Below are 13166 nucleotides of genomic sequence, written 5' to 3'. Positions count from 1 at the left end.
TTCCCTACAGACAGACTTCTTCCAAGTCTTAAGAAAACCTCTCCTCTTACGTTCCAGTCCTGAGTAGGATCATTACAAATGAACCTTCCTTTTCAGAGACTACAAATAGCTCAGATTAAGAAATCAACACATGCAGTAAGCACCCCACCTGTTGTTGTTTTTAGAACAAATATATTTCGTCTTACAGATGACCAAAATATATCTTAAGGATAACTTTGTCAAGAAAATAAGCCAGAATTTTACTTTAATTTGAAATAGAATTATACAAAGTATATTCATTTGGAATAAAGGAAGTAAAGGAGAAAATATTTCTAAAACTAAGTGGTCTTTGTAACTAGTTCTGCAACTGTAACATATGTCATGGAATATATCTAATACAAATACATAACTAAACACAAGTTACATTCTCTTTACATTCTATTTAAGAATAATAATGAGGTAATGATAAAGAATGAATCTTTAGAAGGAAGAGGTTTTAGAGACATAATCTGTGCTGCCACAGGGCTGTTGATGGTAACATCCAATTGCCCCTACTACAATAGTTGCCTGTAACCATATAAAGTTCCTGTGTGTAACATAAAAGTTCCAAACTGAAAGCTTAATAATTACGAGTTAATGCAACTTGTAAAATAACTCTGCACGTTTAACTCCAAAAATAACATATGTAAGCTTATATAGACATGGCTTGATGGATCTTAAAATCAATTTAATAGAAATTAAAATTCAAACAACTAACTTGTACCCTTTATTTGCAAAGCGTAGTTGCTTCGGCAATCACACAGCTTTGCTCTGTTTACATTTTCAAAACATTGATGTCTACCACATTCCTTGAACTTCGTAAGATACCATTAAGTTCAACACACAGTTATCATAGCAGTCATGAGTCAGCATCTTTGCTCTCACAGTCTCTGCTCAGCCTGAAAACATGTTAATTGCAACTTTTCTAACTTATAACACAATCCAATAGCCTTCAGCACTCTAAACTCCAAGAGGTAGGAGGACAGATTTATGCAATTTAAAGTTATGGTCTTGTCTTGAACACACTGTGGGGAATTCTAAAGAGGATTCACAATTACAAGCTCCTCAGGGCAGGGACCATTTTATTCCTTTGTAAAAAATTAAGCTCAAGGCCCATACCATCCATGGTAGCAATAACACATTTGTGCTACTTGCATTAAAACTAAACACTAAGTTAAAAATAGAATATTTACAGAAAAACCACATCTTTTTAACAAGTTCTTCCACTTCAGTAAGATTTTTAATAAAAGGATATCGTCCCCTCTCTTATTTATAATAAAGTTATGACTGTTTTAATTCGTCTCAATTATACTAGATATGCTAAGGAACCCTCCATGCTTTTAGATAAACCACTTACAGAATTTTCATTTTGAAATACTAAAACTGTTGTTAAGAGTTTCAAATGGGAGTATTACAAATTACATACTTTGAGTAAGCTGTAAAATTAACTTGTCATAGTAACTTAAACTGTAGTAACTATTCTGAATTTGGAAGGTTTTCTAAGTGTGAGGTATGATATCCAATTACTATTCTTGCCCCACTCCCTAATTGTGGGCATATGACTACATTAATATTGGGCAGGTATAGAAAATGGGAAAGTTAACATTTATGAGAGATTACCATCAGGGTAATATTGCTGGTTCATGCCTTCTGGAGGACCTTGTCCACCATGACTGTATTGGTCCCCATAATAGTCTTCCTGGCCTGAGTACTGCTGTGGTGGGCCTGAAAAACCACAACCAGTCAATACGTAAATAACTTGTTTTCTCTGTTATAAAGCCTGCTAATTTCTGATTTGAGTATGAGAAATATTTCTCAAATGTACTTCCCACCCATATCGTTGCATTTCAGACAATATATGTAATCTGATTTATTTAAAAAAACCCCATTAAATATAACTATCTATATATATATACATATACACACACACACACACAGAGTTGTTTGGCTGCACTAGATTGAGTACATATATATCAAACTTCAGTTTTGAGCTCATTTTAGGAACACACATATAACAGGTGTTAAAAAGGACCAAAGGTCCTAAGGTGTTTAAAAGGACCAAGGAAAAAAAAAAAAAAAAAAAAAAAAAAAAAAAAAAAAGAAAAAGATTGTGGAACATTGTTCCTTTTTTTTGTAACTAAACAAATTCAGAAACAATTAGGTACTCTGTTCCTTTTCTATACCTATTATTTAAATATAAAACCAGAATTTTGTATCAGAATATCTGAGATGCATATATTTAGATACTTTTTGTCAGAAAGAACTCAAAAAAATACTTGTCCTCATGTTTCATGGTGATATCAGTAATCTGTTGCTGCAAGAACCACTCTTAAGAGGGTAAGAAAAAGAGTCTGCAAACAAAGTCTGTGACACCCAATGATTTGATCAAAATTTGGTATAAGCAAGGAAGTGATTTAAAATGTTTAAAAGATGGTTACCCAAAAGTCAATGTAAAACACTGAAGTGAAGTCCTACCTTGCTGTGGAGGCCTGTACGGAGGAATCTGTCTCTGACCCATCATGTGATTTCCTTGGTTAACTTGGCCCATCATTCCCATAGGTGGCTGCTGCCCCTGGTAATGTTGGCCACCAGCTTGTGGCATGTTGTATTGCTGGGAGGGAGGCTGCTGGTGCATCATTGGACCTGTAAAAGGAAAAGTGGCAAGCCTTCTGTAACACATGATTTGTGATTAAGTCTTTCAAAAAGAACATGGAAAACTCAACCTTTAAAAATGGACCAAAAAAGGCTCTGTATTTCTAGTGCTCTCCTCAGGATTCACTGTTTCTGGACCTACCTAAATACAGGCGACCAATTCAGTAACCAAGTACAAAGCAAGAAAGTGCAGATGAAAACCTGATGGTGAAACCTTGACAAGTCACAGAAAAATTATTTAACATTGTGAGTTCCCCCAGGCATAGTTTTGATACACATGTAGTTGTTGTTAGAGAACATCAACAAGGCACTTATCTGTTATCACAAAATAAACACTTTTATTGTCTGTAAAGACAACCCTCGTGTACCAGTTGGTCAGGCAATCACACAACAGGCAGTATGCAAAAAGGCCCACAGAAATACATGCTCTGCCCACCACTGAACAGTCCCAAGCAGCCTGTAACAGAAATCTTCTTTCATACCAAGCTGCACCAACTTTTTACGAGCCACAGGAAGAGACCAGGAGATAGCAAGTACTGTCCATGTTTTACCAACTGAGAAAATCTGGTTAAGGCTTAACTTGAAGAAATGCACATTTCAGTAATGAAAACAGTTAAGAGCACCCTACTGACACCATACAGCAATGAAAATTATGCCATTTCATTACATGAGATTGCAGGTTAGGCTGATACAAGTTTTAACAAAGAACAACTTTACTTCCTCTGTAGTACCACTTCAGAAAATAGTTATTCCAGTTATTAAAAATACAAGGAGGAAAGAGTTGTGATAAGGCGATAAACTTCTTAAACAACATATTTTTACAATACATTAATTCAAAACACTTAACATATATTGCACACTTTATAATACTGAAACTCTAAGCTTTTTTGTATTTTTTTTAAATATTTATTTTATAAACTACAAAGACAAGTAACTAGTCTCATTAAAAAACAAAACAAATCAAAACATCAAGCTAGTACAGCCACTCCTTAGCCCTATCCCAAGAGAAAGGAAGGTATCATCTAGTTTTCTATATGCTAGATTTTGCCACCGCATTTAATATTTTTAAATAACTAGGTGCTAGAAGTCCTATGTAGAGACTGCAGCACTGGAAAATTACCTAGATACAGTCAATACTGACAATGGATTTATATAAGGAAAGGACTACATAGCCACTCAGATCCTGTCTATCTGGGGTTATGAGAGAAAGTTAAGCCAAATTAATTAATGGTATGAATTCAAAGTGCATTAGTTAAATCCCATTAAACCCCTGTGTGGAATCTCTCAGTGAGAAGTAAAGTGGCCTTAGTTCTGTTAAGCTTCATTTTCATCTGAAGATAAATGTTGCCCACTCTTAAAATGATGCAGTTATGCTTCTACCCTTCAGCATGGCAGTTTGCCTGTCCTGATTTTAAAGTTAAAAAATGTTGTTTAAATTGAGATACTGTAACTTTTTTTCACTTAGCAAAAATATATTTCATTCTTTGATCTTCTGAACAAGTAGTCAATATAGATCATTCCACTTCACTGCTCCTCTGTTTGGAGGTACTGAGAAACATTAGGCAGCCTTGAAAAAAAAAGAAAAACTTGTTGTCATAATATTCCTAGATCTCAAGAAAGCTTGTTAATTAACAATATTAATATTAGTCACAATACAATGTGATAAAATGTGTTGGGTCCCCATGGTGCAATGTAGAGGTTTTCTGTTTGCTTTTTAAATTAGAACTTCATTAACGCTTTGTAGAGCCACAATGAGAATTCACTACCCTGTATCAGACTGTGCATTCTGTTAATAACAGAGCGCCTGGCTTCCTTCCAGTTTAGTTCACATCTCTCTCTTATTAAGAAGATATCTAAAAGAAGAACCATGGTCTCTCGTCTCATGCAAGAGAACCATTTTACGCAGTAGTTTTGAGGGGTGAGGAAACTGAATCTGTGTTTTCTTTTGAAAAGAATCAAGCCTACAATAAAGCTATATCTATTCATCATATAATAATATGATATAAAACCAACATAGAAAACCCCTTCAAAAAACTTAAGTCAAAAACTTAAGACCATTAGTTCATGATCTCAGACTTTCTAACATTTGTAGCACATATTTTTACAGCCCACTTAAAATACAGCTCTTGAATCTCCAATCAGGTCACAAACTACACTCAGTGGAAGGCACGATCTCCTCCAGACTTGGAGGGAAGAGTTCACACACAGAAGTTCACAAAACTGTGTGCTACAAGAGAACGCTGCTTTCAAAAACTCTCCTTAGATACTATTTTTTAGTGAGTTTCTGAACTATTTATTCCAGAGAGGACAAAATATCTCATTTGTACATATTCCAAAATGAGTCTAAGAAAATACTGTGTAGGATTATCCCTCCAAGGATGCAACTACACAAGCAGACTACTGTCTTTCCAAGAAACTATTTTAACTTACATAGTACAAAAGTCCTGTAAATGTTTGTGTATATTCAGCCTTCACATGTCTATATACTGGAAGCATTCCTGGGATTAAAGTCTGAAGAAAAAGATGCTAACAAGTAACACTGTAGATCCTGTGAGGAGTGCAGGTAATTTTGGTAGTCATTGAACAGGCATTTGAAAAATGCACAGTGTAGGTCCATATCAGTCTTACAGAGTAAGAGAATATACAAAGAAAGCCAGACAACAGGTGAAAACTGAACTGCTCATTATTCAATTTAATTAAAAATAGTCTACATTATGAAGAATACACATTTTCCTCCCCTGCTCATTTCAAGGTCGTCTACACCTACTAAATGAAAAAATACTACACTGTTCCTGCTCCAGCCACTGTCTCATAAGGAGGACTTAGATATAGGGAAGAAAAGGTATGCGGATTTAAGTAAAAAATGGGCTGGTACCTAATCTTCTTGTAAGCGCAGTGATCCGGTGGCAGTCTCCTGACAAGACTTCAGGAAACTGACAACCTAGCCTTCAGACATGTAAGATAAATACAGAGAAACTGAAACACAAACTAGAAGTGGGACCCAGAAAAAAAAACCTAACAAATATTAGACTAGAAGGATGCACTAAGGATATGGAAGAGCTGCAGAAATACTTAGTGGTTTAAAAATGCCTCCTTAGCTTTGTCTCTTCTGCTGAAACTCAGATACTGGCGGCAAATGCTATGAAAGGACAAGAATAACTGCTGACATGGTTGAAACTTCTGAAGAAGCAGAGAAGTAAGGAACCATATTCACAACAAACTGGTGGCTCCGCTGTTCTGATTAAAGAGCAATGGGAGCAGCTGGGTATAAACAAAAACCAACAGTATTTTTCTACTGTTTCTTCAGTCTTCAAAAATGTGTTGGGTTTTTTGCCAAGAAGAGGTCTATTCTTTCGGCGTTTCACCATGTGCACTCATACCAATAAAGCAACCGGATATCCACATCTAGAGTCTCAGCAAAGTACATCGTGCCAGATTTACCATGGTAAATCTCGACCTTATGTCCACTGTTACATAAATAACAAAATATGGACCTAGCAATGCAGCAGCCCTCAAAACTTTTTTGTTGTTTTTTCTTTATGTTTACAAAAAATCCCACTTGTTTTTAAAAATAAATGATGGTGATAACTCTTGCAAGAGCTTGCTTAGGAACTCTACCGTAGCGTAAATTTACCTTTTAATATTTTCAAGATTCTTGAGAAAAGCTACAATTCAGATGTACTTGGTCAAATGAACCATCATGTTAAAGGTGTTTTAATGTGAGAGGCAGTTTAAACACTATCTCAAAAGACTCTGAGGATACAAAATTCTTTGCTGTTCCTAAAGTATAATTTAAGTTGCAAATTAAAGGTAGTAGAAACTTCTCTATACTTGCTTATTCAACAAAGTTCTCAGCTCAAACTGAACTATAATTTCAGGTGGCATTTAAAGTAAAAATATATAAAAATAAGTAATAAAAAAAAAAAATTCCTTAGTTACCAATGTCACCTTTCATGTTTTACACTACAGAAGAAAAATGAAAGAACAAGCACTGTGGTTTGTTTATAACTTTGCTTTTTCAAGATAGGAGAACTGCAGTGTCTTCTACAGCTAAACATCCTGCAAATCCAGCTATAGTATGATGGCGCTTCAGAACGTGGAGGTGATTTTATTTTTCTTTAACAGGTTAGATGTCCAAAAAATTGAGACTGCCCCGCTTTGTCCATATCATGGCTACTGTAAGCAGCTGAGGTATTGAAACTAACAGCTTCTGCTTACATGGGAATGAACAGATGGCAACACATTCACAAAAGGTCTTCAACCTTGGAAATAATTTTATCCTGATCTGTTTTACCCTGGATATGTTTGTATTTCAGATAACACTGGATGTTCCTATCTTTATGCTCCTTTCTTTATGGGGACAACAAAAGAACATGAATTCTGCACCTGCCTCATCTCTGCCGTCTCCATCATCTCTTCATATCTGCTTGTAATTGAAAGAACTCTGAAGCTTTAATGGAATTTTTTAAGTTTACATAAAAGAAATAGTCATTAAAAAACACTCAGCACCAGATTTGACACCTGGTCTTCTTCAAATTATCAAGTCAACATGACATTCTCATGTAGAGCTCACCTGTTAAAAGTAAACTAGTTCCCCTCCCTCACCCCAAGCAACATATAACACTCATTAAATACAGACTGGGGAGTTTGACAACTTTGCTTCAAGCACTTCTGGCAAGGAAACAGAATCCTACCAAAAGGATCTGAGAAACAAAGTTTCTGAGATGGCCAAGCTGTGATTTCTTGGTCTGAGAAGTATTTGAGTTCTACTGTTTACTATTATTATTATCATCTGACTGCGAAAGATCTGTTCAGTATAGGTAAGAAGAATTTCTATGCAAGTTCCAGGTTCCAGAAAATTGTGCTTACACCTCACCTCTGAAAGTAAAAAATGTGCCTTACTTGAAATATTTCATTCAACATAAGTAGCTTCCCATACAAAAGAAAAAATACACCCACAAGGAAGAAGTTTCTTCCCCATTCACTAAGTTCCTGCTGCTTCCTATCTTTTCCAAATAGGTAGCCAATATTCCTTGTGGGTGTCCCAGGCTGCCACAGTAGCTTTTTATAGAATCATAGAATGTTGTGAGTTGGAAGTCCAACTCTTGCCCTAGCATAGGACAATCCCAAGATTCAGACCATGTGTCTGAGGGCCTTGTCCAAATGTTTCTTCAATGTTGTCAGGATTGGTGCCATGACTATGTCCCTGTGGAGCCTGTTCAGTGCTCCACCACTCTCTGGGTAAAGAACCTTTTCCTAATGTCCAACCTAAACTTGCTCTGGCACATCCCCTGCCATTCCCCCTGGTCCTATCACTGGTCCCCAGAGAGGAGAGATCAGCACCTGCCCCTCCTCTTCCCCCTGTGAGGAAGTTACAGGCTGCAATGACATCTCCTCTCAGTCTCCTCCAGGCTGAACAAACCAAGCAACTTCAGCCTCTCCTCATATGGCTTCCCCTCTAAACCCTTCACCAATTTTGTGGTAGACACCCCCTAGTAGCTTTATATTCTTTTTATACTGTGGCACCCAAAACTGCACCCAGTACCCAAGGTGAGGCTGCACCAGTGCGGAGCAGAGCAGGATGATCACTTCCCTCAACCAGCTCACAATGCAGTGCTGGATGCACCCCAGGACACAGCTGGCCCTCCTGGCTGACAGGACACACTGTTGGTTCATGTTCAACTTGCCATCGACCAGAACCCCCAGGTCCCTCTCTGCAGGGCTGCTCTCCAGCCTCTTGTTCCCCAGTCTTTATCTGTGTCCAGGGTTGCCGTGTCCCAGGTGCAAAATCTGGCACTTGGCCTTGTTAAAATTCATAGGGTTGGTGATGGCCCAGCTCCCTAATTTATCTGGATCTCTCTGCCCTCAAGTGTCCACAGGGCCTCCCAGTTTGGTGTCATCTGCAAACTTTGTTAGCAGTCTTTCAAGCCCCTCTATCCAAGTCATTGATGAAGACATGAAAGAGCACCGGCCCCAGGACATCCCTGTGGGACTCTACTAGTGACAGGTCGCCAGCCCAATGTAACCCCATTCACTAGGACCCTTTGAGCCTGACCTGTTTTAATCAAGAGTCATCTACAGAATCTTCCACTGAAAACATTCTGCTTCCTAAGTCCAAAATGATTCAAGTTTTTCTTTCTAACTGGACTGATAATATAAAAACCATACCGTGAAAACTTTGCTTCTCTTTTAAGATACTCCTCTGGCTAGCATTTCATAAACTAGTGCAAGTCAATACTGAGTACAAAGTGGGGATGGAAAGTAAATCCAACAATGGGTTCTTTTACTATGTGCTTTGTTTCTTAATTAGCGCTTTTCAGTTTTTTCTTACTAACACCATCTGCCTCTAAATGTGTATATACAGCAAGCTGCTTTGTTAGAAAACACACATAAAAAGTTATGCTAAAACCACCCAAAAGTTAGACCAAACCTTTCTGTGTGTTACGGTGTCTTTACCCACTATACAATAACATACTTTTTTCCTAGAAGTACTGCTCCCATTCAGTACACAGCGGCTATTATTCACCGAAAAGCTGCTTCAGTATTTTGTTTCCTCCTAACTATTTGGGTGAGATGGCATGCCTAGACAAACACTGGAGATGGAATTATTCATTTACTCACGGGCTTTCTTACAGCACTCATAACTAAAATGTCCAACTCTTCATAACGAATACACTTTCACAACACTCCTGTGAAACCAGATGGTTTTACAAACTTACCATCAGATTCATTCCTCTACAGATCGGGAATTCATACAGGGAAAGATTAAGGTCGAAAACATCTACTAATTTTTAACAGACAACCTGATATGCTAAGATCTTATCCTGTGGAATATTTAGCTTTATATTTAGCTAGTCCTATTATTAACTGACAGATACAGTAGGATCTCTCATTGTCAGTATGGATCATCCCTTTAAAAGAAACAACACATGCTCAGGGGTTCACAATGCCTCCTGACAATGCTGAGGTTCAGAAAATTTTGGTTTATTTCCGTTTTTGAATGGCAGCACATGCTACCAATTAAGAAACCTTCAAGTCACAATCTGTTTATTCCCTTTTTGTTAAAGTGCATCTCAATGCATTTCCTAGCAGCTCATTCTTGATTCTTCACTTAGATGAGAAACCCGCAGTGTCTGTGCTTGGCTGAGACCCTCTACCCAGCCAGACTGGATTTGGCTACCTATGTAAATCTCCCACAGTCTCACAGATTTCTCTGTTATTCTGTCCCCTGCTGTCTTGGAGTCACAAGAGAGCAAAGACACAAAAATATTTCCTCTAATTTGTCACCAGATCTCCATAGAAATGCAACAACTAAGAGGAGAAAATGGAGGAAATGCATTAAGCAGACCTGATTGGGAATATTCTTAGGTCAAAAACCTTAGCTATCAGTACATAGCAAACAGGCACATCCTCAGATTTAAAAACTTCTTTCCCCACAGATATTTAAAAATTGGGACAATATTTTCATTGAATTAGGAAACAGCACCTTGCTGGCATAACAGGTAAGTTTCAAAGCCTTGCTCTAAAGCAAGGGGCAACTGCACTCCTATATTTAAATAGGAAGTGCTCTATTTACTAATGTTTTTGTGAGACATTGAAATACTTTAAAGGTAATTTTTCACCCCACTGTCAGAAACGGGTCTCCACTTCTGTGAAACCTGTGAAAAAAAATCAGCCTTGGAGCAGACATTCAGAATGGAAAAAGTCTCAGCCTAAATGGTAAAAATTTGGCAAAATTATGATTACCCAATGTGAAAGCTTACCGCGGCCCTAAATGCAGGCAATCGTACCAGCTGCTGTTGAACATATAATTTGTTTAGGTACTACTGTATTGCCCAAAGCCACCTCAATACTATTATGTGTTCAGAACAGAAACCTTTTAAGTATCTTTCAGCCTAATTTCTAATGAACAATTTTCAAGTTTGACAGAGAACTGAAAAAACAGCAGGGGAATGACTAAGAGTAAAGACACTACTTTGAAATGGAATAATCACTAGTCCTAAATTGTAAGTCAGTCTCACAAAGTAACTTGTCTTCTATCGAGTGACTTAGCGGATGGCTCCCTCACACATACTGCTGCATATTTATTGCTCACTCTCTGCAACTACAAAATTTCAAATGAGCACACACAGGACTTTTCTAAAGCATCTTACAATGTTTACAAAATTACTCCATTGTGCATTGCTCAGAACACACAGATAACTTGACAGTTCATAGAGACAGTCAAAAATATTCCCACTTGTGATGGTTTCCTCTGCTATTTGCTTACCTTGTTTCCTCTGCTGTTGAATTTTAAGAAAACACCAATAACAATGTGGATGATAGAGGACTTGGACTTCCCACTTTCACTACTGGTAAGAAAACTGCAGAAATAGTTGTTGCATCTCGATTCACTTTTGGTCTCTCACTAACTCAGCCTTTTGTCTGTTTTGAACCTTTCTCTGATCTAATAATCAAACTGATCAGTATGACCTCGTCTGTTTGTACACCTCAGGAACAAGTGGTATCTACCTTACAAAGTGGAGCTTTGCTGTCCAACGAGAGTATACTGCACTAAGAACCACCTATGCCACTGGATTTTTTTTTTATTTTATTTTTTACAATGACCAGGAAGAGAGCCTTAGAAAAAGAAAAAAACGTGTTCTCCTACAGCATCAGAAGAGAGACGAAAACCTGAACTCAAGTCATATCCTTCACCTAATACATCCATAAGAGTTCATACATATTGGAAAAATAACCATACGTGCTGTAAACCTGGCAGAAGCATTTGAAAAAAAAAATCTGCAGTATGTCTTCTAGCAAGTGGTATCTCCAGATCCAATGTAGTAACAGACTTAACAGGTAAACTGAAAATACTGTTTACTGACTTGTGAAGCACATTTGTAAGAATATGCAGTATACACACAATTTAATAATTTCATCTGTTGTGACTCTAATGCAGTATTTTAATTCTGCAGTGTCCTTGCACTTCAACAAGGACCACACTGTCAACAGGATACATCATCTCTTCATGCTATGCAAATATCCTAGATGCAAAATTAGTTTTGAATTTTACTATATACACAAGGACATCTCCTGAAAACAGTAGGGAGCAGTGGATTTGTTCCTGGAACTGAATTTTAGTTCAAGATTAACAGACATTCCACACTAAAACAGCATGTAGCAGAGAACAAAGATTAATTAGGTACAAAAACTGAGGGCTACCTGACTTTAATTTTTCAATTTACCCAAGAGACTGAAGAGCAGAGATGTATTTTATCAACTCAAGCAATGATAACACTCAGAAGTGTAAATTTTGAGAAAGATAAACAGTAGTTCAAACTTGTAACTGATGAAAGCAGATCCATTCCCAGATTCTCACACAATATATGAATTCAATGTCTGCAAACGTGACACATGGGAGAAAGGAAGCGTAGTGTCTTCCAACATGGGTACAAATGCATTTAGAGAAGGAATTCTACAAGAAAAGACCTTTAAGAACAGGTCTGTATCTGCGATGTTTCCTTTTTACAGAAGCTAACAAGCACCTCACTTACCCTGGTTTGGTTGCATGTTCATGTTTGGTCTGGGACCATAGTTGCCCATCGGCTGTCCCTGGCTCATAGTCATCTGATTCTGCACTGGTATACTCTGTGAGGATGGCACTGAGTGATTATAGCCACCCATTGACCCATGGCTACTTGAAGGCATGTTCATAGAACTGTTCGTCATATTGAGTTGGTTAGGTCCAGGTCCTTGCATAGGCATATGGTTAGGTCCTTCAGAAAGAAAAACAGGGCAAAAAGGTTCTATGATAAGTGTCATAAAGCAAGCAAATTAGTCATACTGAATCATAAAACTAATTAAAACTTATTATATACAATTACATTAAACCAAAGCTAAAACAGTTTGCTCATGATGTCCCAAATTAAAAAAAAAATTAAAAAAAGTTAACAGTCAAAGTTCAGATTTACTATTCAATACATTTTCTTTTGTTGAACAGCTGAAGCTACTAAATAAAAGGTGTAAAATATCATACAGCTCATCTTATATTCATATTATAGGCAAAACTAGTCTTTTTAGTACTTGCACAACACACCCTGAATTTCAACTGCAATTGCACAGTATCAGTTTAATAGCCAGCTTCATAGCTCTACCATAGCTACACATATAGTTGTTACAATAGCTGTAACATTTCTGTTTATTCAAACACACTATATTAGACACTTTGCTGCAAGTAACAGTTCTTTTTTTTCCCCCAAATGTCAGGCAGTATTAACATTGGCTTGGTACAAATATATGTAAAATAAAAATGGCAGAAGGTATATTTAACATTGTTCGAACATATAATCTACAGACAGTGTTCTGCAAGTACATTTACAGATTACTAGGGTGGAAGATGATGACTGGAAGGACAGCCATCAAATTATCAGCTCACCTCGTGCCTGCAAAGATTCAAAGGAAGAACAACCTGTTCATATACCCATGAGGCCAACTGCATCTCTTCACCCTCCCCC

General features: G+C 37.3%; 1 protein-coding gene across 3 annotated transcripts in view; it reads right to left on the bottom strand.

Moving 5' to 3' along the window:
- The window catches only part of SS18 (SS18 subunit of BAF chromatin remodeling complex), a 39850-nt gene that overhangs the window by 7473 nt on the left and 19211 nt on the right, over nucleotides 1-13166 (bottom strand). For 2 of the 3 annotated variants that reach the window (XM_010175331.1, XM_029086827.1), the window contains exons 4-6: nucleotides 12207-12428; nucleotides 2494-2661; nucleotides 1639-1743 (exon numbers count right to left, since the gene is read on the bottom strand). In XM_010175331.1, the coding sequence (XP_010173633.1) occupies nucleotides 1639-1743; nucleotides 2494-2661; nucleotides 12207-12428 (495 nt within the window). The remainder of the gene's footprint in view (nucleotides 1-1638; nucleotides 1744-2493; nucleotides 2662-12206; nucleotides 12429-13166) is intronic. The other variant, XM_029086828.1, reaches the window with a different exon arrangement.

The sequence above is a fragment of the Antrostomus carolinensis genome, unplaced genomic scaffold, assembly GCF_000700745.2.
Source record: "Antrostomus carolinensis isolate BGI_N321 unplaced genomic scaffold, ASM70074v2 scaffold9869, whole genome shotgun sequence".
Lineage (NCBI taxonomy): Eukaryota > Metazoa > Chordata > Aves > Caprimulgiformes > Caprimulgidae > Antrostomus > Antrostomus carolinensis.
The sequence above is the reverse complement of the archived record's forward strand: the minus strand, read 5'-3'. Positions and strand labels throughout refer to the sequence as shown.